Source organism: Grus americana, chromosome 13 (assembly GCF_028858705.1).
Source record: "Grus americana isolate bGruAme1 chromosome 13, bGruAme1.mat, whole genome shotgun sequence".
Classification (NCBI taxonomy): Eukaryota; Metazoa; Chordata; class Aves; order Gruiformes; family Gruidae; genus Grus; species Grus americana.
In genome coordinates this window covers 148,520-169,378 of record NC_072864.1, presented here as the reverse complement: position 1 = coordinate 169,378, position 20,859 = coordinate 148,520, and the positions used below count along the sequence as shown (strand labels likewise).

At 46.3% G+C, this 20,859-nt stretch overlaps 2 protein-coding genes across 8 annotated transcripts in view; one reads left to right on the top strand and one right to left on the bottom strand.

Annotated features, from left to right (window-relative positions):
* Positions 1-14,472, top strand: part of PHLPP2 (PH domain and leucine rich repeat protein phosphatase 2) — a 41,964-nt gene extending 27,492 nt beyond the window's left edge. For 3 of the 7 annotated variants that reach the window (XM_054840143.1, XM_054840144.1, XM_054840145.1), the window contains 9 exons: positions 89-184; positions 1,356-1,511; positions 2,299-2,499; positions 4,533-4,695; positions 5,217-5,347; positions 5,748-5,858; positions 6,326-6,514; positions 6,649-6,880; positions 8,555-14,472. In XM_054840143.1, the coding sequence (XP_054696118.1) occupies positions 89-184; positions 1,356-1,511; positions 2,299-2,499; positions 4,533-4,695; positions 5,217-5,347; positions 5,748-5,858; positions 6,326-6,514; positions 6,649-6,880; positions 8,555-9,694 (2,419 nt within the window). In that variant the 3' untranslated portion in view covers positions 9,695-14,472. Of the gene's footprint in view, positions 1-88; positions 185-1,355; positions 1,512-2,298; positions 2,500-4,532; positions 4,696-5,216; positions 5,348-5,747; positions 5,859-6,325; positions 6,515-6,648; positions 6,881-7,340; positions 7,397-8,554 lie in introns of those variants that run through there. The other 4 variants (XR_008579063.1, XM_054840146.1, XM_054840148.1 and 1 more) reach the window with 4 other exon arrangements.
* MARVELD3 (MARVEL domain containing 3) lies at positions 13,598-20,195 on the bottom strand. The gene is given in 6 exon segments (XM_054840427.1): positions 13,598-15,816; positions 16,010-16,101; positions 16,305-16,626; positions 19,240-19,243; positions 19,987-20,010; positions 20,012-20,195. Coding segments are annotated over 6 exon segments (1,113 nt in total). The 5' UTR covers positions 20,072-20,195; the 3' UTR covers positions 13,598-15,205.
* Between the last annotated feature and the right edge of the window lie 664 nt (positions 20,196-20,859).

The window sequence follows — 20,859 nt, the reverse complement described above, 5'->3', positions numbered from 1 at the left end:
TTTGGTTGTCACTGATGTCATGCAGCATTCAAATGGTATGTTCCATATGGAGTGCTGGTGTCTAGCTTTTCCCCCTTGCTTTTCTCAGCAATCAACTGCAGTGTGTCCCAGACTGGGCCTGTGAAGCAAAGAAACTGGAAGTTTTGGATGTGAGCTACAACCTCCTTATGGAGCTTCCATCAAGGTCAGCAAACCACCTTCTTGTACAGAGCTGAACTTTCTTCTGTGGTGAGCTGACTGGGGAGAGAGAAGCAGTGCTATTCCAGTTGCTTTATTTCTTGTTGTGCAGAGATACAATCCACTTACTTTGTGCAGCATCAGAAAACTCTGTATTCAAATGTTGGAAAGAACTGACTTCCAAATCAACTTCTTGAGTAACAGGGACCAGATAATTTCATCCTATTCTTCTGGCTTCTACTGCAGCTGTTTGCACCTGAAGTAAAACATGCTGCTATGATTTATTTGTGTTACCATAGTGTCTGAACATGTCATAGGTGAGGCCCTAATATACACTTTGTTATCCAAAACCAGAATCGTATCAAAGTGGTGCCCAACAGCGTTGAGTAGAAATACCCAAGCCAGCTCTGGATGAGTCAGCTTGATAAGGAAATTGGTGTGTCTGAATTTGAATGGCTTTTTCTCCCCAGTGTCATTAGCTTTGAGAAGCCACAGCATGCAGAAAGAAACTGAATTAATTGACCCGCATGGAGCAGTGCACTAATGCAGCTTTAGCATTTCATGCTTCAAAGCTGTTCTGTACAGGGCTCTTGGAATATAGTCCCAAGTTATCACCTCACCCAGATGGGCAGGGTGGTTCTAGGGAATGTCCAGATGTGTTCAGATATCCTTTCTCAAAATTCCTGCAAGCAATTCTCTGCAGTTCATGGGGATAGAGGCCTTTCCCTTCAATAAACACTCAGTTCTGGAGAATGTGACAACAGCCTCAGAAGTAATACAGGAGTGCTAAGCAGCTCTGAATTGAAGTTGGCACAGGGGAAGTGCTTTCTTCTACCTACAAGTGAAAACAGGTATTTAAATCCATCCTTTGTGACTTCTTTTTTGTCTGCCTGAGAGAATGCTAGGCACATGCACACAGACAGACTCATATCACAAGTTACTGATCTGCAGTAGCTTAGAGGGAAACGTAGATACACTTTCAAGCGTTCAGAGTGACCGAGGCACCTTACCACGTGTGTTTTTCTACTTTGTCATTGTTTACATTTTACAGATCAGTGTATTTTAATTTTTCTCTGCTGTACAGTCAAATTATAACAGATTAAATACTACCTTTTCCCACTCTGTGGACGTGAAGAGGAGTGAACCAAGCTGATACAGAAAAACCTGTGTCTTTCTAGGATCCTCAGCAGCTTGAGCCTTCGGAAGTTGATGGTGGGGCACAATCGTCTGCAGAGCCTTCCACCTCTTCTAGAACACATTCCACTGGAGGTGCTGGACCTTCAGCACAACCTGTTGACTAAACTCCCAGAGATGCTATTTGTCAAGGCTCTGAAGTGAGTGACAGTAGTGAGCATCTTTTGTCTGCATTAACCTTTGGAGTTGTCAAGGCCGATAGTGGCATCTGTGTGACTGTCCTTGCAAGGTTCCATTTGCATAAGAGATAATGAGGTGTGTGCTTTATGAGGAGGTAATTCAGGTGCCACGAGGGAAGTCATCGAGCTGATTTGAGGGAATCGGTCCGTGTTGCTGTTTAATTACAGGAAAACACAGGCTTACCTAACCCAGCAGCCAACCAAAGAATTAGCTTCAGTTGCAACTGTTTCTAAGATGATGTTACTGCCTGAAGAGCTTTGTCTTTAAAAGTAATGTGTAAATTCAGGTGCAAAGGAAAGAAGCTATACAGATTTTCAGGTATTACAGCAGAAAATAACCTGAAGCAGCGGGTCATTGGAGAATAGTGAGAGTACCCTTACAAATGAACAACCCTTCATAACTGTCTATTCAGACATGAATCAACCCTTCTTTTAAAGACTCTGAGTAACAGTTTATGTAGTCTGCATCTACCAGACTTTATGTAGTCTGCATCACCCCCTCCACAGGCTCTTCAGTACTCACTGTATGCTGTAAAATGCTGTGTGTATCCACAGTGCTATATACCTAATAAGTCATTAGTAGACTCATAAATCTTAACATCGCTAGGGATGTTACACTGTGTTGTCTGGCCTTCTGTCTAATGCTGTTGTTCTCTCCACACTGGCATTTGTATAGCTCCTTTTCCTGCTGTTAATGGAGTGGTTTAGATGAAGTGAAGTCTGATTTTTGCACTTTTGCTATGGTTAGCCTCAGGTACCTGAACGCATCTGCAAACAGCCTGGAGTCCTTGCCCTCTGCATGTACAGGGGAGGAGAGTCTGAGCATGCTGCAGCTGCTTTACTTGACCAATAATAACCTCACAGATCAATGCATCCCTGTCTTGGTGGGACACCCGAGCCTACGGATCCTGCATCTGGCAAACAATAACCTACAGACTTTCCCCGCAAGGTAAGTAAGTAATGCTGGTGGGTGAGATAGCACTCACCAGGAAGATGTTGCCTGCCTTACTGCAATTGTACGTGAATTGGTGTCAAAGCAAGGTGCTCTCCCTCTGGCTTGATGACAGAAGCCTGCCATTCCTACACACACACACTGAGGAGTAGCATGTTAAGGGGGATTGGCACAGTACTGTTGGCTGCAGTGGTTCCTCTCCTAGTTGTGGTGGATGTACGCATGGGGATAGGGGCAGTATTTCTTTACAGCTTCAATGGTCCTGGCATGCAGCTTGCTGTGCTGCATTTTTTCACTTTTCAGTCTTGCCAGAAGACGCTCAGTCAGACTTGTCTGAGCTCCTGCCCAATGTGTGTCATATAATTTCATCCATTAATTCATGCACCAGGCTTATGATTTGGAGTTGAAATAGAGATAAATCTAACTCAGTGTAGCTGGAGACTCCTGTGTGTTCCTAATAAGTTGTTCCGGAGGAGGGCCATGGAAATGGTCAGGTGGCTGGAACGCCTGTCCCATGAGGAAAGGCTGAGAGAGTTGGGGTGGTTCAGCCTAGAGAAGAGAAGACTCCGGAAAGACCTTTTTGCAGACTTTCAGTATATAAAGGGGGCTTACAAGAAAGGCACAGAGAGACTTTTTACCAAGGTCTGTAGTGACAGGACAAGGGGCAATGGTTTTAAACTGAAAGAGGGTAGATATACATTGGACATAAGGAAGAAGTGCTTTACGATGAGGGTGGTGAGGCACTGGAACAAGTTGCCCAGAGACGTTGTGGATGCCCCATCCCTGGAAACGTTCACGGTCTTGTTGGATGGGGCTTTGAGCAACCTGATCTAATGAAAGATGGCCTGGCCCAAGGCAGGGAGGTTGATGATATTTAAAGGTCCCTTCCAACCCAAACCATGTGATTCTGTGATTTTCCAAGCATAGCTTAAGAAAACTTCAGCTGTCTATGCATAATAATAAATATATTTGGCCTTTATAGTTTCTTAGTATGTGAGGAGGGTTCCTCTGAACCCTTTCTGAAATCTCAATGCTTTTGTGGCTATGTAGACAGCAGAACTTGGACACTGCTGTACTGAGAATCATAAGCAGATAATGTTGGTTGCAACCATCTACTTGAGTCCCCTTCTGGTGACACCTTTAAACACTGTTCTGAGTACCTGTCCATCTGACTCAAGCCTTTTTCAGAGCAATGTCTCTGAGGATTGTTTCCTCTCTAATTGTAACTTGTACAAGTTCCTATGCACATAACGTTACCTAGCTAATTTAAATCACGTGCTCTTAAGGTAAGTTCCACCATTTTTTTTTATTTGCAAATTTTACTTGGTATAATTTGGTGAGTGTGTATATGTTTTTCTTACTAATCACTGATCTATTGTCTGTCATCAAAAGTGCATCCACATAGAACCCTACTAGAAGGACTTACACTGAATTCTTAATTCATTATTACTTTTCAGTATACTCTGTAATCGAGTTTTGGGGTATCAAATATATTTTCTTTAGAATGGAGAGCTAGTGCTATACTGGTAGACTTCTGTGTCAGCTTAATTTGTAGTCTCATAAAACCCAGAAAATTCTGTTACATCAGCACAAAAATCTAAGGGGTTTTTTTATTATTTTTTAATTATGTCAGCACAATTAATTCAGTATTGATTACATCTGTGCAAGCTTTGCCATGATTCTTCCTGGTATCGGTCAGGCTAAAAAAACACTTTCATGTAAATCTTTTTACTCCTACAAAGTACACTCACACAGCTTAGCTTTTTTTTGGTCAATTTTAAAATTAAGACACTACAATCTTCTGCATTAGTGCTTTAGAAGTCAGGGGTGAAGGGATCTCTCTGTTGGATAAATCCAAGCTAAGCTTGGGGACCCTGAGCTCGTAGTAGAGCATCTCTTCGGACTCTTGGTTGCCTATCAGTAAATTAGAAATGTAGCTCAAAGGACAGTGTCTGTGGATACCTTATCTGCAGATTCAGAAAGCGACAAGTTCTTGCCTATAAGATAGTATTCTTTTGTTTCCCTTTCAGCAAACTCAGTAAGCTGGAGCACCTGGAAGAGCTGAATCTGAGTGGCAACAAACTGAAAACAATTCCCACAACAGTGGCAAACTGCAAGCTACTTCACACACTTATTGCACACTCTAATGAAATCAGCATCTTTCCAGAGATTCTGCATTTGCCCCGTATTCAGGTATTCTTATGGAGAAGGTAAAGAGGTACCAGGGGAAAGTTTGGGTTGGAGAATGAAGAGTATCTGCTAGGAGAGGAACTGGGGGTCCCAGCATTTTGCTTGATCAACCTGAGAAGAGAGCACAGAATATGCATTTTAGATCTGTCACCTTTCAGAGTTGATCAAAGATGGCTCATCTTTCATTTATCTTTACCATCCGTCTCTGACTTGGTGTATTTCTGGTTTACCATTTGAGACAGTAGGGAGTGTTATATAGCTAGGCAGGTTTGTATATATAGGCCTCTGTTATCTTTAGTGTGACCTATTCTTTCAGTATTGGAGTCTTGGCTATTGGAGGTTTTAAGTATTTGCTGCTTATAAATTATCCTTCTACTAATAGGTCAGACCCGTTTTCATGACCTGTTTGTGGGTTACAATCAGTAGCGGGGTCATGTGATGTTTGAAAGGAGCACTGGAGGAATTGATCACATGAGAGAACAAAGAATGTTTTCTTTGTCATTGTGGTGTTTTTGATACTGCAGTTTGTGGACTTGAGCTGCAATGACTTAACTGAAATCCTAATCCCTGAGGCGCTGCCAGGTGCCTTGCAAGAGTTGGACCTGAGCGGAAACACAAACCTGGTGCTAGAACACAAGACACTGGACATCTTCAGGTGAGCCATGGAGATGCCAACCCAGTAGTGACCTGCACAGGGAAGGGTAACCCTTCCCAGGAGGGGAAATGGGATAGTAAAGTGTGTACCACAGCACTGCATAATGGTATAATGTTCCCTGCCTGAGGCAACTGAAGCTTTCTATCTTGTAGGAAGGGAAAAGTCTGGGTCCAAATCATTAGAGCAAGCAAACAATTTCTCAGGTGGTATGAGGTTCTCCCAGCTGTCTCTGACATAAGCAACCAGACATGTCCAGAAGGCCAAGACCTTAATCTCCTCTCCTTGGTGCACTTCTTTCCACAGTCTGCTGTCTAAAACACTAGACCGGACAAGGTCCTTTGGCCACAAGCTGTTCGGTGGGGTCTAGCAGAGAATAACTTCCGTTCTTCTCTCTCTGTAGTCACATTACCACACTGAAGATTGATGCTAAGCCCTCCCTCACGGCAGACTCAGCACTCACTTCTACCTTCTGGAGCCATGGAGTAGCTGAGATGGCAGGCCAAAGAAATAAGTGAGTATTGTGGTCTGCTGGATGCTGACACTTTGTCTTCTCAGGGTGCTAGGTGGAGTGCACTGCTAAGCACCCAAGCAGACTTGTTTTGCTCAAAAGCTCATCAATCCCTCTGTCTCTCCTGGCTCTCTTGCTAAGTCTTGGTAGCTCAGGCCTCCACATTGCCTTTTCCCTCAGTTTTCGTGCTTATCCTGGGATGCTTGGACTTTGCTTCCTACCCTAGCAGAGATGCTTTTTCTTTCGCTTGCCAGCTGTGCCCATTACCCTCTCCTGAGTGTGGTCAAGGAGGGTTTGGGAGTTGCAATAATAAACTGCATCTGTACATGTCATGAGGCAGTGAATGTAGGGACAGTGGCTTTGCTGCCCTGTAAGAACAGCACTCACGGCGAGATGCCTGATGGCTGTGGTTTTGGGGACCATGTAATCTTTTGTGACATACTAACTTTGCTTGTATGCTTTTCTAACAGGCTGTGTGTGTCATCCCTGGCACTGGGGAGCTTTGCAGAGGGGGTGGAGGCTGTGTATGGCATGTTTGATGGTGACAAGAACGAGGAGCTGCCACGATTGCTGCAGTGCACCATGGCCGATGTGCTCCTGGAGGAGGTACAGCAGTCAGACACCATGTTCATGTCCAACACCTTCTTGGTCTCCCACAGGTAGGACAGTGAGCAAGCTGGTCCTGGTGGGACCTGCATAGGTATATCACTTAATGTGTTAGGTGGGGTGAGGCAGCCCTCCAGAATGCCTGTCACTGGAGTCTGGAGCCTTCCTACACCTTCTCCTCCAACAGGAAGCTGGGCATGGCTGGGCAGAAGCTGGGTTCTTCTGCTGTCCTTTGCTATATTCGTCATGATGTGGCTGATCCAACCAGCAACTTTTCTCTGACGGTGGCCAATGTGGGGACGTGCCAAGCCATTCTGTGCCGAAGCGGAAAACCACTGCCTCTCTCCAAAGTCTTTAGCCTTGAACAATGTTCAGAAGAAGCCAAGAGAGTCAAGGAGCAAAAAGCCATTATAACAGAGGTTGGTTTGGACCCTCTTCACTTGAGCTTCCACCCTCCCATAAACGCTTGGTATAAATACACGAGCTCTGCTGCCTGCACAATACTACAGGGGAGAGGATGGCATGAAAGCATTCGAGTGACTTGTGTGTTGCTTCACGCTCTGCTTTTCTTGCTGATTAGGTATTCCAAATGACATGTTCCTAAAACACCCGTTATGGCCTGAGACCTACAGGTACAGAATGCCCCTTAAGGATGGCTTGTGGAGAGAGGGAGGAAAGAAAAGAGGTGTGGAGCTAAAGGAGGGGAGGGCCATAATACTGTGCATGACTTGGGTGAGTCTGGAGAGGAGCCACTAAAGAACAGAGCTGGGCCTGGGAAGTCATCTTGTCTCGAAACCCACAAAATATCTTTGGTGTTTCTTGAAAAGTATGACTCAAGTTAGCTCTCTTTGGATTTCTTCCATGTTTTACTCGGTGAAGGTGCAGGTTTAGTGGCCCTTGAGACATGCAGAACACGGATATAAAGTACATTACAGGTAAAAATTTTCACACAAAAAAAATGTTCATTGCTTTTATGTGTAAGTATTAAAATGATTTCTGGAGAACCCTCTAAAGGTTAACTTTCTAAAAACTTGGAAATAACAGGGAAGTTCCAAAGGACTGGAAAATGTCATTGGTGAAGCTCTGAGAAATCTGTGTCAGTTTTATGCTCAGTGGGTCTTGTAAAAAGTATCAGGTTGTTTGATAAAAGTGTTTCTGACAGGGATAATCTGTTAATGTGTTATAGCTCTGAAAGGTGCTATATTCTATAGCACTCTGACTAATAACTGTGGAATCAATGTAGCACGTTAAATGGTTTAAAAACTGGCTGATGAATGGATTCTGAAAAATAAAAGTGAAACCATTGTGTAAGGAGACTTCCCTGCATGTGTCCTCTGCTGGTTTTTAATACTTAGCAGCAGCAACATTTAACACCCAGAGGATACAGAAATTAAGAACACTGAAATTAAATTCAAAACTCTGGGGTAGCTGTGTACTCTGTATGCACTGACTTGGAAAAGGGACTGAGGGCTGTAGGCGATCTATCCAGGAGACTAGCATCAGGCTGGCCAGGGGACTATCTAGCAGGAAGAACAGGAAAGAGGTAATACCTGCAGGTTACAGCAGTAGTGTGAGATACCTACTTGTTCTTTTCTTCCTCAGGATTTAGTGTCCACACTTCAGAATGCAGTTATATGTTAATAAAGAGGGAAATAGTTCAGAAAATACACAAAAGTTATTTAAATGTCTGGATGATCTGCCTTGCAATGAGAAAGTAAAAGTCACTGTCTTGCTCATACTGAAAAAATAAGTTTTATGTAAGACTCATGAGTGAGATTCTCTGATTAATGTGCTGCAGGTAGTCTACTGCACATTTCAGAATAGTTTGCTACAATTCTTCAGAATGTGACAAAGTCTCGTGGGATAAAAGTGTGTTATTGCCAGCATGGATGATGGGTGATTACTGTACCTGGTGATCAGGTACAGTGAATGCCTGTGCTGTGGTACCTGGACCTAGGTCCCTTTCTCTTATACTGTAGCTGTGCACTGGCATTTCTCAAAGCTCCAAGTCAGTATATGGGCAAGGGAAAGCTTGCTCTTCGAATGATCCAATAGCAGATCTAATGGTACTGCCTCGTTTCTCTTGTCTGCAGGACAATAAGGTCAATGGTGTGACTTGCTGTACTCGGATGCTGGGCTGCACATACTTGCATCCTTGGATCCTGCCCAAACCACACGTCAATTCCATTCCACTGACTGTACAAGATGAGCTGCTACTTCTAGGGAACAAAGCTCTCTGGGAACACCTTTCTTATACAGAGGCTGTCTCAGCCGTGCACCGCCTACATGACCCGCTAGCTGCTGCGAAGAAACTCTGCACTTTAGCCCAAAGCTATGGTTGCCAAGACAATGTAGGTGCAATGGTGGTGTGTCTGAACATCAGTGAGGACAGCTGCACGTGTGAGATGCATGGCCTCACTCTGCCAGGTCCTGGGGGATTTAGTTCCACCACCACAAAGCCAGCAACACCTTCATCTAGCAGTGGAATTGCTTCAGAGTTCAGCAGTGAACTGTCTGCTTCTGAGGTTAGCAGTGAGGTAGGCTCTACTGCTTCAGATGAACACAGTGCTGTTGGTCTTGATGGCAGTTTGCTACCACGACAAGAGCGACGTTGCAGCCTACATCCTGTGCCCCCCTCAAGCATCTTTCAGCGCCAACCTTCCAGTGCTACCTTCTCTAGCAACCAGTCTGACAATGGTCTGGATAGCGATGATGAGCAGCCTGTGGAAGGTGTGATGACAAATGGCAGTAAAGTGGAGGTAGAGGTGGACATCCACTGCTGTAAAGGAAAGGGCATGGAGTTTGAACCTCCTGCTGCAGAGTACAGCTCCTCTGCTCCAGAGCCAGAGGATGACTCTGGACTTGTCCTCATCATTCGGAGACAGAACAGTGTAAACTGCAACACTGTACAGAGAGGGGTCAAGGAAAAGTGTGAACTGCAAAAATCTCTTTCCACATGCTGTCTCTATGGAAAGAAGCTTTCCAATGGCTCCATAGTGCCCTTGGAGGAGAGCCTCAACCTCATTGAAGTAGCCACAGAGGCACCCAAGAAGAAGACAGGCTATTTTGCTGCTCCATCCCAGATGGAGCCAGAGGATCAATTTGTGGTGCCACCTGATCTGGAGGAGGAAGTGAAGGAACAAATGAAGCAGCACCAGGAGAATGGAGCAGATCAGGAAAAGAAAGAGGAACATGCAGTGGCTCTGCCAGAGGAGTTTGACACAGCTTTGTAACCCTATAAGTACTGCTCCCACATTGTCTTTCCCAGGAAGCTCTGTCCCATAAGGGTTGTCTTGCCCTCCAAGGGGAGCTGGGATCTGCAAGGAGTACAGGCATCTGCTGCTTCCTTAATGGAGTCGAGGAAGAATTGCGAGTGCTAAGGTCTGGGCTGTCCACTTTTAACTGTAGAGTCTCAGTTGTTCTATGAGCACTCAGACCAGCAGCTGAGCTCTGTGTTAGGAATTGTCTGGAAATTGTGCAAGCACTAGGAAGAAGGCAGGTGTTCCAACACCGGCCTGTAACTCCTTGAACCCTGAGGTTCTGCCAGCTCTGCAGGCAAGGGGCTGACATATGTGTGTGTGCGGTGAGGAAGCTGCTGAGGGGGCAATGTTCAGTGTTTGGAGTCCCGTGAATATTTCTGATGCAGCCCTCCCCTTCCCCTCCCTCCCCCCAGCACCTGACTTTGTTATTCCTTGAAAGAATACAGCCAGTTGCAATGAAGACGACCCAAGAATGGTTTCCTACATTAATTGCAAGCACTTTTATTGATTGCACTTAAGCTCCCCTTCAGCCCAGCACTTTATTATTTAGCATTAGGGGAGGGAGCACTCTTCAAAGAGTGCGGTGGGGGCTTTTCCCAATGGATATTGTTAGGGCAGTGGAGGGCTCAAGGCACCAGTGTTCTGATGAGCAGTGGCGCAGGATAGAGTGAGGGTTATGATGGGATCAGCCTATGCAGGATGAGAAAATACACAGCTGATTGATAAGCAGGTGCCTACTGATGCATTTGACATGGAGCACAGGATAGATCAGCTCTGGAGTGGTCGATTAAGGTAATGTGTAGAGCTAGTGCTTCTAGCTGCAGAGCACAGACCCAGCTCAACAGCAGCTTGGCCACCTCCATAACGGATGCTTCACAGTAGAGGCTTCCTGTATCCAGAAGACATGGGATGAAACCCAGAGCTCACGCTTGTTTCAGTGAGGTTCTCAGCCTAAGAGGAAACCAAGTTGTAAACAGTGGTATGCCACTCTAAGGCTAGTGAGCAGTGAGGCTGCCCTTCATATGCTGGGGAAGTGTTCAGTGCTCTGTTCCCCCAACATAAACCTCTGCACTGTCACCTATAGCATCTTTGCTTGCCTTTGAAAACAGGAGTCGTATTCCAAATCCACAGCAACCTGCATTTCATGGTACATGCCCAATTTGGCCACAAACAAGGTGAAAGCATACTTGTTTCTGCTTAGCTTTCAATGCAAAAGGAAGAAATAGAACTTTTCACCTTAATAACATCTTTATCAGCGCTGGAAAAGATGTTTAAAACAGTCCCACTAATGGTGAATTGGCCAGTCTGCACTCAGCAGGTGCATTGTGTTTCCGTTAGGATTTTTGGTGCAGGGTGTAAGTTGGCTGCCTACGTTGTCATCTTGTGTAAGCGTTGTGAAAAGACCGCTGCCCCTGTAGTGTGCAGATCTGGCTTCCTTAGCTGGCAGAGAGCTGGACAGCAGCTGCCCCTCAGTCATGTCAGTGGTGCAATAATCCTGACTGTAATGTGGGCTAGTGCCTTTTCTTCTTTATTAATTATATTTATGAAGAAGACTTGAAAGTTTCTTCTCAAGAGCTCTGAGGGGCTTGAGTTGTATATTTTTGGATCAAATTCAGGCCTTGCTCAGAAGGAAATACTGTGCAGACTACTTGTGGGATTCTGTCAATACAGATCTTTTGACAAAATCTAATGGAGTTTTACTGAGATTTCAAAGCACCTTGAATTTCTTCTCACTAGGAAAAAATGTATTTTTACCATGCATGAGAGTGCAACATTTTACGATTATACCTTGTGCTAGTTACAATGTAATCATGAAAGAACTCAACTTTTTGAAAAGTTTAAAATCTCATAAATTTTGGCTGTTTAAATGCCTGTTTCATTTGGAAATTGAGAGAAGGCTAACTCTTAGAATCATAGAAAGCAGCACTTGAATCCCTTAGGCAGGGATTTCTGAAACAGCAGAAAAGATTCGAAAACTAAACCTCAAAACCTCTTTCCTGTTCTCTTCATATAAGTATGCAGAAGAGGCTCATCCCAATGTATTTGACTGTAACTTTTAATTCTGTCACTGGTGATAATTCTACCAAATATCTGTGCCCAGCCCAACACTTCCTGATACCTGACAGGGCTGCAAAGCAGCCTCTGTTCAGTACCGACGTGATGCAGAAATACACTCTTCTTTCTGAATACGACTGTGACAAACCTTGCACTGTAGGAGAGGGGCAGATGTTAATGCAAATCAGGTCTCTGTTTCTTGCACTGATCTGGAAAATCCGGTGTGTCCTTGCCAGTCTGAACCAGCAGCATTGCATGGAGAGTTGGCGTTGCCACAGGGAGGTAGTTGTGAACAGCTCTACCTAGCTCAGTGGGAAAGGACTAAGTAAAATAAAGCTCTGCAGTGGAGCATGCAGATTTCTGAGCTGCTCCTCTTCATTGTAGTGGCAGAATGGAATGCAAGGAATTCCTGCTTAGCCTTTTTCTCCAGTGCTGTTTCTGGTTTTGAAGCAGAAAGAGAGTTTGATACAGCCAGCTCCTATTTTCTGTGGCTGTGGACTGTCATGGCAGAACATGGCTTGTTCTCTTACACAAGGTAGAGTCCACAGCTTTCTCTGCTTAAGCTCATACTATGAACTATTTGTCTTACTCTGGGTAGTGCAGCCTGAGTGCTTCCCTCCACCACCACCTTTTGTTTTCCTGCCTCCCTAGAGGCAGCAAGCTTCTCCTTTGTCTTCCTCACCTTACTTATTACCACCACCTTAGATTTCAGGCTCCCTAGGAGCATTGCTGTAGGTGGAACAAGTATGAATGAGCAAGTCTAGTGAAGGACTCATAGAAAATGTTTTCCCAGTTCTCCTTCTGTTCTCCTCCAATCTCTTCCCTGATTTTTGTATGTGGTTCTTGCACAGATACATCATCTCCACAGAGCCACATCACTAAGAATGTCCCATTCATTAACAGACTTGCTATTAGAGAGAGGTTCTCAGCTTGGGGTTATCAGGCTGTCTTGTCCCTGCTGAGCAATGCCAGACCTGCCATGCTCCATGTGGCCACAATCAAGTTAGGCTGGTTGGTTTGTCCATCTCTTCAGTAATGAGCGTGCTCATCAAGAACAGGTACTCTAAAGGCACTGACCTGTCTGCCCTGTCCGGAAAGGCTACCACAAAAGGAACCCATAAAGGTTATATGCAGTGATGAGTAGTTGGGGCCCAAGTATTAAGGATAAGGGATAGCCTCCAAGTTGCTCCCAGCACCAGGGACAGGCCTGGTGGAGGCAGTGCCACAGATTAATGGGACCTGATCAGAATCCTCAAATAGGTAGGAAGGTAAAATACTGTTCCAAGGAGGAGTAAGTATTTCCCTTTCTTGGGGACAGGCTGCTGTGAGGCCTGAAATCCTTCTCCTGGTACACAGGACATTCAGCCATACCTAAGGTCCTTGGACTTAAGGAGTTTCTGTACTCTTGGATGGTGATGGCTTTCGTGTCATTTGCCAAAGGCCTTCTTTGGGCAGTAGGTTCATTTCTTTGGGTTTGTGCAATCGTCTGCTGTTCCGTTGCTGTCTGAAGACTCCAGTGTATTTTTTTCTCTTTTGTGACATTTTAAAATGTTACCTTTTTTCAACTTGACTCATATGACCCAGTGCATGTTAAAGAAATATTCCAATGCACCAACTGTTTATTAAATAATCTTTTTTCATGTTTTTTTTGTTTTAAAAAGGAGAATATTTTCTGTGTCACACTCTAGCATGTACCTATAATAATCCTCTGGTTTTATCGTCTATGGGAGTAGGTTGTCCAATGAATGCACCTTCAGCACTGTGGCCTATATTTGTATTGCTTTGGAGAGGCAAATAACATAAGATTGCTGGAAAACACTATTCCATTGATTCTTTATTCAGATGTATAGAGCAGTCCAGGAAAGAAGAAAATTTTTGCATCAACTTTTCAGCTGACTTAGCAATAAAGATTTTTACTTTCATCTAACTATATATTCCGTTACTGTGCTGGAGGGAATTTGTGCAATATCCCAGTCAAACATAGCTGTGGCTAGCAGTAGCTGTGCTGTAGGGTCTCCTTCATTGAGCTCTGTGTGCTACTTCACTCATCAGCCTTCCATACAAAAGCTACTTGTAGAACACTGTAAGGGTGGAATTCATACCATTTATTAGGCAGCTTTCTGTATCCTGCCAGAGGAATCCTGCCTGGTGAACTTGCTCTAAATAGTATCGTACAGCTTTCTAGAAGTAGCCGCAGCAAGCAGGAAATACAGAATCATTAAAAGAACTAAGACCACAGTGGACTGTCCACATAAATCCCTGTGCTGAAATGTTCAATGCACCTAGCTACTAAAAGGGAGGAGAAATCAAACAAACTCCAGAGTACCTCGTGTGTTGCTATTTAGTATTTGTTTTACTTTTGTATCTGCAGTTCCAACAATGTTCCCTGGTTTTGGTAATTGTGAGGATTTAGTCACTGGTGCCAGTGAAACTGGAGATATATCCAAGACAAAGCACATTTCTGGTATGTTTAGTTGGGGGGGGGGGCGTGTTTTGGTTTGTTTTTTAAATACAGGCAGAACTGGTCTGTGAGACCAGTTGGTGGTTCCATCTTCATATCAACAGTACATATAGTGGGGCATTGCTCTGAAGTGACACTTCATCGAGGCATGATTTTGTGATTCTAGTGCTACTTTTCTTTTCCCTGTTAAATTTCCTATAAAAGTTTTTAATAAATTTCACTTTTTTTATAAATAATACAAGGGCAGCATCTCACTTCCCCAACTTGTACGTTAAAAATGTGTTTTGAAAACAATACACTTCCTTCTTAAACCATCTGTTTGAGCTCTAAACGCTTTTGTCTCATTATCCCAACTCAGGGCATCTTTTTAAGCTAAACTGTTGTATACAAGTTATATAAAAAGACCATTTCATATACAAATGTGCCCTCTGCAGGAGAGTTTTGAAAAGGCATTGTGTCACAAATTAGGCTGAGTGTATTAATCATTTTGCAAGTTTATTTCAGGATTTTCTGATGGCTCTATAAATGCCACATTCAAACTGCCCTGTTAGTTCCAAGAGACCTACAAAAAAATCAATAATTAGCTGCCGCAACCATGGGCCTCAATCACTCAGTTTTAAGAGCTCTGTTCTCTGTGAACAGTTTCTGTAGTTCCAGCTACAGAAAGCTGTTCATCAGCAGAAGTATGTAGTAGCAGTACTTGTAGCAGGACCTCATTGGAGGAGAACAAGACACCCAACAGAGGGGAGGGAAATGCTCCCTGTGAAGCAGGCAGCTTGCTAGTCAACTACATGAGGACAGTTACTCTTTAGTGGAGAGACAGCCACCAGATGAAGACAATCCATCGGACTTTGTGTCCACTAATTCAATAATGCAAACTCAAGTTAGGAACAGCTTGACTCTACCATATTTAGAGCTATACTCTCTCAGTGTGTGTTCTGCTGCAGCATTGAGGAGGAGGAATCATTCTAAAACTCGTATAATTGTACTGGCTTCTGTTTCAGTTTGTCAACTGCTCTGTACCCCCTAACAGCTAGGCCTGCACTAAGCAGGTATGCCATGGCAGCTACGCAGCCTGAGAGGCCAGCAGCAATCTCTGCCCCATGCAGGCTGCACCTGAAGCCCTGATAGCCCTTGCTGTGATAAAGCTGCTCTCTCTCTTTGCACACTGATGAATTATAAACCCCCAGCAGAAAATGGAAGAAATAGTACAGAGCAGGCACCATACCAATTGCAGTCACTATGTCCAGAATGCATTCAAGTAGCAGCCACACTGGGAAATGCCATGGTAACTGTAGAACACCAACCAAAATAAGAACACAAGAGAAGACCAGGAGACATCCTCCCACAGCCATTGCTGCCCTTGCAATTGGCAGCTTTAGTAGGTAGAAACGCTGGTCAAGCTGCTGGGCTTTTTCTCCGTCTGCTCCACTAAAGCCACTGTAAGCCCCACCATACTGGTAGTAGTAGATGCCTCCCAGGCTGGGAAGGCCCGTGTAGCCTCCCGTCGAGCCGTAGGACACGGAGCTGCAGACCAGGATCAGCACGGCAAGTAGCGCTTCCACGATCTGGCAGCAGGCTGCAAGAGGAAGGGCAGAAGGTGGAGCTGCCGCCGGAGCGGAGGACCGCCGAGCCCGAGCAGTCTGGCGGCCAGGAAGGAACCTCTCCCCGGGACGGGGGAGGGGTGCTCGGAGGGGAAGCCGGGCTGGGCAGTCTGCTCCAGCGGGACAAAGGAAGTGGCTCCCGCGGCGGCCCCCTCCCGCCTCGCTCACCCCTGGCCGTGCGCAGGTACCGGCAGCGACGGCACTCCAGCAGCCCCGGTGCAGCGGCGCGGCTTCCCGGTGGCCCCGCTCCGGGCATGGCACTAAGGGGAGACGGCGGCGGGGATAGCAACGAGCCGCCCGGGCCCCTCACGCCCGCCCGCCCGCCGACCCCATCCTGCCCCCCCTCCGAGCCCGGTCCCGTCCGCCGCCCGGGCTCCTTACAGCCGCCTGCCCGCCCGCCCGCCGAGCCCAGTCCTGTCCCCCGCCCGGGCCCTTTACAGCCGCCTGCCTGTCCCTCCCTCACCGCCCGCCCGCCCCGGTGCGTCCCGTCCGCGGGGCGCGGGGGCTGCTCTGTTCCGCCATGGCCCGGCGTGGCCCCGCTCCTCCGGTGCTGCAGGCGGAGGGCCGGGCCGGGCCGCGGGGCGCCCGATTCGGGGCTAGTGCCAGCGCGGTGCGAGATCGCGGTGCGAGATCGCGCCGCGGGCTGGGGTGACTTCCGTCCCCTCCGCCCGGGGTTCGTCCAGCCCTGCCGGGGTCCTCCCAAGGGCGGTGAACAGCTCCGGCCGTGGCCGGGCCTTGCCCCGCCTGAGGGAGGTGTTGAGAGAGCAGGTCGCTCTCTTCGGCACCTGTTCACGGACCTGTTGTCCACGAGTGTGCCCTCTCCCTTTCCCTTCACACGGACGCTATCGCCACAACCCCTCGTGGTGACAGGGTCCTGTGGTTTCCGACCTGCCATACAACAAGTACTTGTTAGTAGCTATTGGAAACTGAGCACCGACTAATTTTCACAAGTGCCACTTTTTCCTGTGCTGTGGGTTTTGGTGAAAGTGTTCTGCATTCAGTTTGTTTGCCACCTCATGCCTCTGTAAAGCTCAGTCCTGCCCCTCCATTCCCCTCTCAAACTCACGTCCCAGTCTTTCCAGTCTCACCTCACACAGTACTGGCACCATCCCCTTTATTGTATCAGCTGCCCTTCTCTGGACAATTCCCTAACTCCCCTAAAGCCATCTCATGATGCAGTGACTAGACCGCCATGCAGCAATCAAGACACAAGTGCACCAGGGTTTTATATCAGAGAATGGCTGCCTCTGCCTTGTCCTGTGGTTCTCCTGGCAATGCATAGCATTTTGTTCCTTCTCCAGCTGCCCTGGCATACAGAGCCTGTGTCTCCAGAGGACAGTCATCGGCACCTTGAGATCTGTCCTGCAGTGCAACTGCCGGGTTCCAGTTCAGCACTCTGCAGGCCACATTCAGGTAATTTTCTCTGGATGCATTAACTTATATTTATCCATATAGAACCAAATAGACCTCTTCTGTGTCTGTTTGCTGGAGGCCACGTCAGACAATACGATGTGACCTTTTTACTGGCTGCCTCATTTCCATGTGCAATAACATCCTGCTGCCCACTGGGGTCGGCTGCCATGCTGTCCCAGGAGGCTGCTGAGCACAGCCATCACCTTCCAGCAGAGGAGGCAATGAATTGCTGGAGTGAAGGCATGTGGCCTGGATCTCATCCATGCCCAAGTATCAGCATTTCTCAGGACTGGTAAGGGCGGAGCTGATTCAGGAAAGGCTGTTTGTCATGTGGGGGGGAACAACAACAGTGGGACAATTTGGAAACACAGAGGGAAGCACAGAAAACTCCACAGCCAGAGTAAATGCTTTTATCCAAGAGTTTAACCAAACACTGGAAAAGCTTTAGCATTGCAAATAAATACTTTCGTTGCATTTAGGAAAACTTTTAGGGAAACAGGGTTACACTGTGAGGTCTCAGACACAGTGTCTAAATACATGCTCCAAGAGGTTCAAATTTGTCACTAAGATGCAGAAATACATTTTCTCCATCTGTAAGATTGGTGGCAACAGTAAGAGTGCTTCACCCTTCTGTCCTTGCAGGAGCAACAGCAACAACCCTATAGACCGATACCATAAGAAGCCTATAAACTGCAGTACTTCTGCTTCTCAGCACTGTAGGGAAACATACTCCTCAACATTTTGCCTAACTCCATGAAGGACAGGAGATCTGAAAACTCATCTTAAAATTTACTTAGTTTGAAGATAATAGAGAAGCAAAACAAAAGAACTCTTTGTTCAGCCCCCAGTTCAGATAGAGGGAACAGGAGTTGTATGCTGATGCTAAGTTAGGAAATGGAGAAACCAAAGGGAGGGCTCTGGAGATAGTGCAGATGCTCAGCAGTGAGGCTATTGCACACACCTTTTGGTGTGCACATGTTATATCACTCTCATTCATGTGCCAGAACCCAGGCCTCCTTGCTACCATACATAGGATGAGCTTAAAAGCTTTAGCAACCCTTTGCATAATTTTAGGATTAGGGGCAGTGCCATTTTCCTTAGTAGAGCTTTTAACTGCCACGAGAGGGACATGAACAGCTAAGTTGAATAATCATGAGTCACAAGAAGGGATGAAATAAGCGTTCTGTATGCAGAGTGTTGCTGCTGGTCATCCAGCAACCTGAGCTGAAACTTTCTTTGGAATTTGTGATGTGCTGGAATTACTTGTTCAAAGACCGAGCTGGGAAACACTGCTCTGTTGAATTGGTGATGCATTCAGCGTTTTACTAGAGTGTTTGCTGCTAACGAGTGAGGTACAATCTTCAAGGTATTGTAGAACTGAATCAATCTTATTCCATTTCTGTTGCTATATCGACAATTGTTTAAAAAATGCTGTGCATCACTTCACTCCTGCTCAAAGTACCACAGCTGGGCTTGGTCAGCGTTGTTTTCTGGGTTCCTATTCTCACTGCAACAAGTAGCAGTCAGCAGAAGACAGAACAGGAAGCTGAGGACACCAATATTAATCTTCACCTCTGCTTTGGCTTCTCTTTTTATTTTATTTTTATTTTTGGCTCTTCTGTTTTTGGCTGCTCCTGATGTCATTGCAGCACTAAGAAGAGGGAAGGGCCTGGCCTGGCTTGCCATGGGCCAAGAGGTCTGACCTGGTTCAGTGCCCTCCCTGAGAACTTGAAGGGTAAAGTAGAAGGAGCAAGTCATGAACTGCATCATATTTCTCCAGTGTGAGGCAGCTGGGAGCTGCAGCACAATCACTGCTGAACACCACAGCCAGATTTATTGACTGTCCCACATAAATAATCAATCACAGGAACAATGAGCGCAGCATGATGACGATGCAGCAGTGCTGCAGAAAAGAACTGGAGGTTATTGTGAATGACAAACTGAACTCAAGTCCACAATGTCATCCTGTTGCGAAAAAAACTAACATTGCTAGAGTGTATAAACAGGAATGTCACATGTAGGACACATGAAGAAATTCTTCTGCCCCCACCTTCAGTGCTGGTTAGGCCTCCAGTCTTGCACACAGTGTTTCCAGAGGTGAATGGATCAGCTGGAGGGGATCCAGAGGAAAGCAAAAGAAAGCTCTAGAAATACAACCTACGAGAAAAGATTGATCGCAGTTCTTGCATTTGACAGGACAGGTGTCTGCTAACAACTCACAAACTTGTTAATAGGGAGGTATCTTAAGTTGCAAACTTGTCAAGAGGAGGGGAATATTTTGTTCTCCCTATCTGCTCTTGGCATGGTCAGGAAGCAGTGAGCTTAGCTTGAAGCAAAAGGGATGTGATTTAGGCACATCCCCCCCCCAGAAAAAAGACAATACTTCTCCCACACACACCAGCTCCACCACTTTGTAAGGAGACAAGCAATTGTTGCTGGAGCAGATTGGTGGGGCAGATGGTGCATTTCCGTCACTGGGGCTCAAATTCAGTCATGAGAGGGGCTTCCCTGTCTGTGCTCTGCGAGAAGGAGGTGCTGGTGCTGCCCGCCCCACTCACTGCAAGCTCAATGTGTTGCCTTGCCCCACAAAGCCACCATGCCCCCTTCCATCCCATCCCCATTGGCTGGCCACTGCCTCTGTGGCTTCAAGGTCATCAAGGCAGTTGCCACAACAAAGCATGCAACAGCTTAAGTCTCTGAAGTCATAACTCAAACACAGTGTGTGCACTTACATAATGTTTACCTGGATGTAAGCAAAACGCAAGGCTGGACAAGGTGTTTCTGTTCACCGTGCCTGTACCCAGGAGCCACTAACATTCACGCTTTGTGGAGTGTTCCTCTTGGCATCTGTAACCCAGCTTGCAAGTCTTTCATTGTCGCTGTTGGGCCTGTAGCTCACCAGTGCTTCCAAATCCCCATGAACGTGGAGTGCATTCTGTGTCTCTCAGCATGCTTGCAAGGGACTTAGTGGCCAGGCTGGGCATGCAATGGCCCTCGTAGTTGCTGGACTCTTTCCCCTCCCAAGTGCTGCAATGGTCCATGGCTGGGGAGAGCAACCTGGATTGCCCAGCACAGCTGGTATCAGGTTGCAGCACTGCATTTGCAGATGCCAGTATTGTGGGAGGCCCAAAAGATGCCATGGTCACAAAAGCATTTGGTGTTTACATTCCCTAGTTTTCTTGACAGGGGGGAATTGCAGCTGTTTTCGGCCTAGCCCAGGGCCTGCAGAAGAGAGCTCAGCCAGGACCCTAGGCAGACTATCGCTGTCCCTACTGCAACATCCTGCATTCATGTGTGGTGTGAGCCATCTTGTTCCACTTTCAAAAGAAGTGCCCCCAGATGCCAGTGCTCCCCCTTCTAAAGCCCAGCTCACATAGGTGGCAAGAGTGCCCTGCAAACCACTTGCTGTACACAGGCTACTTTTCCAGAATGCGGCAACTTTAGTTAGACTGTGCAATTTGCCTGTTAATGTCTTTCAGATTTTTATTTCTGAGATCAAAATTGATCCTACGTACAGGCAGATAGATAAAATAGCTGCTGTATATTTTTGAGTCACTCAGTTACTGGCTTTGAGTCACTCCGTGTGGATTGTGCCATCTTTCTGG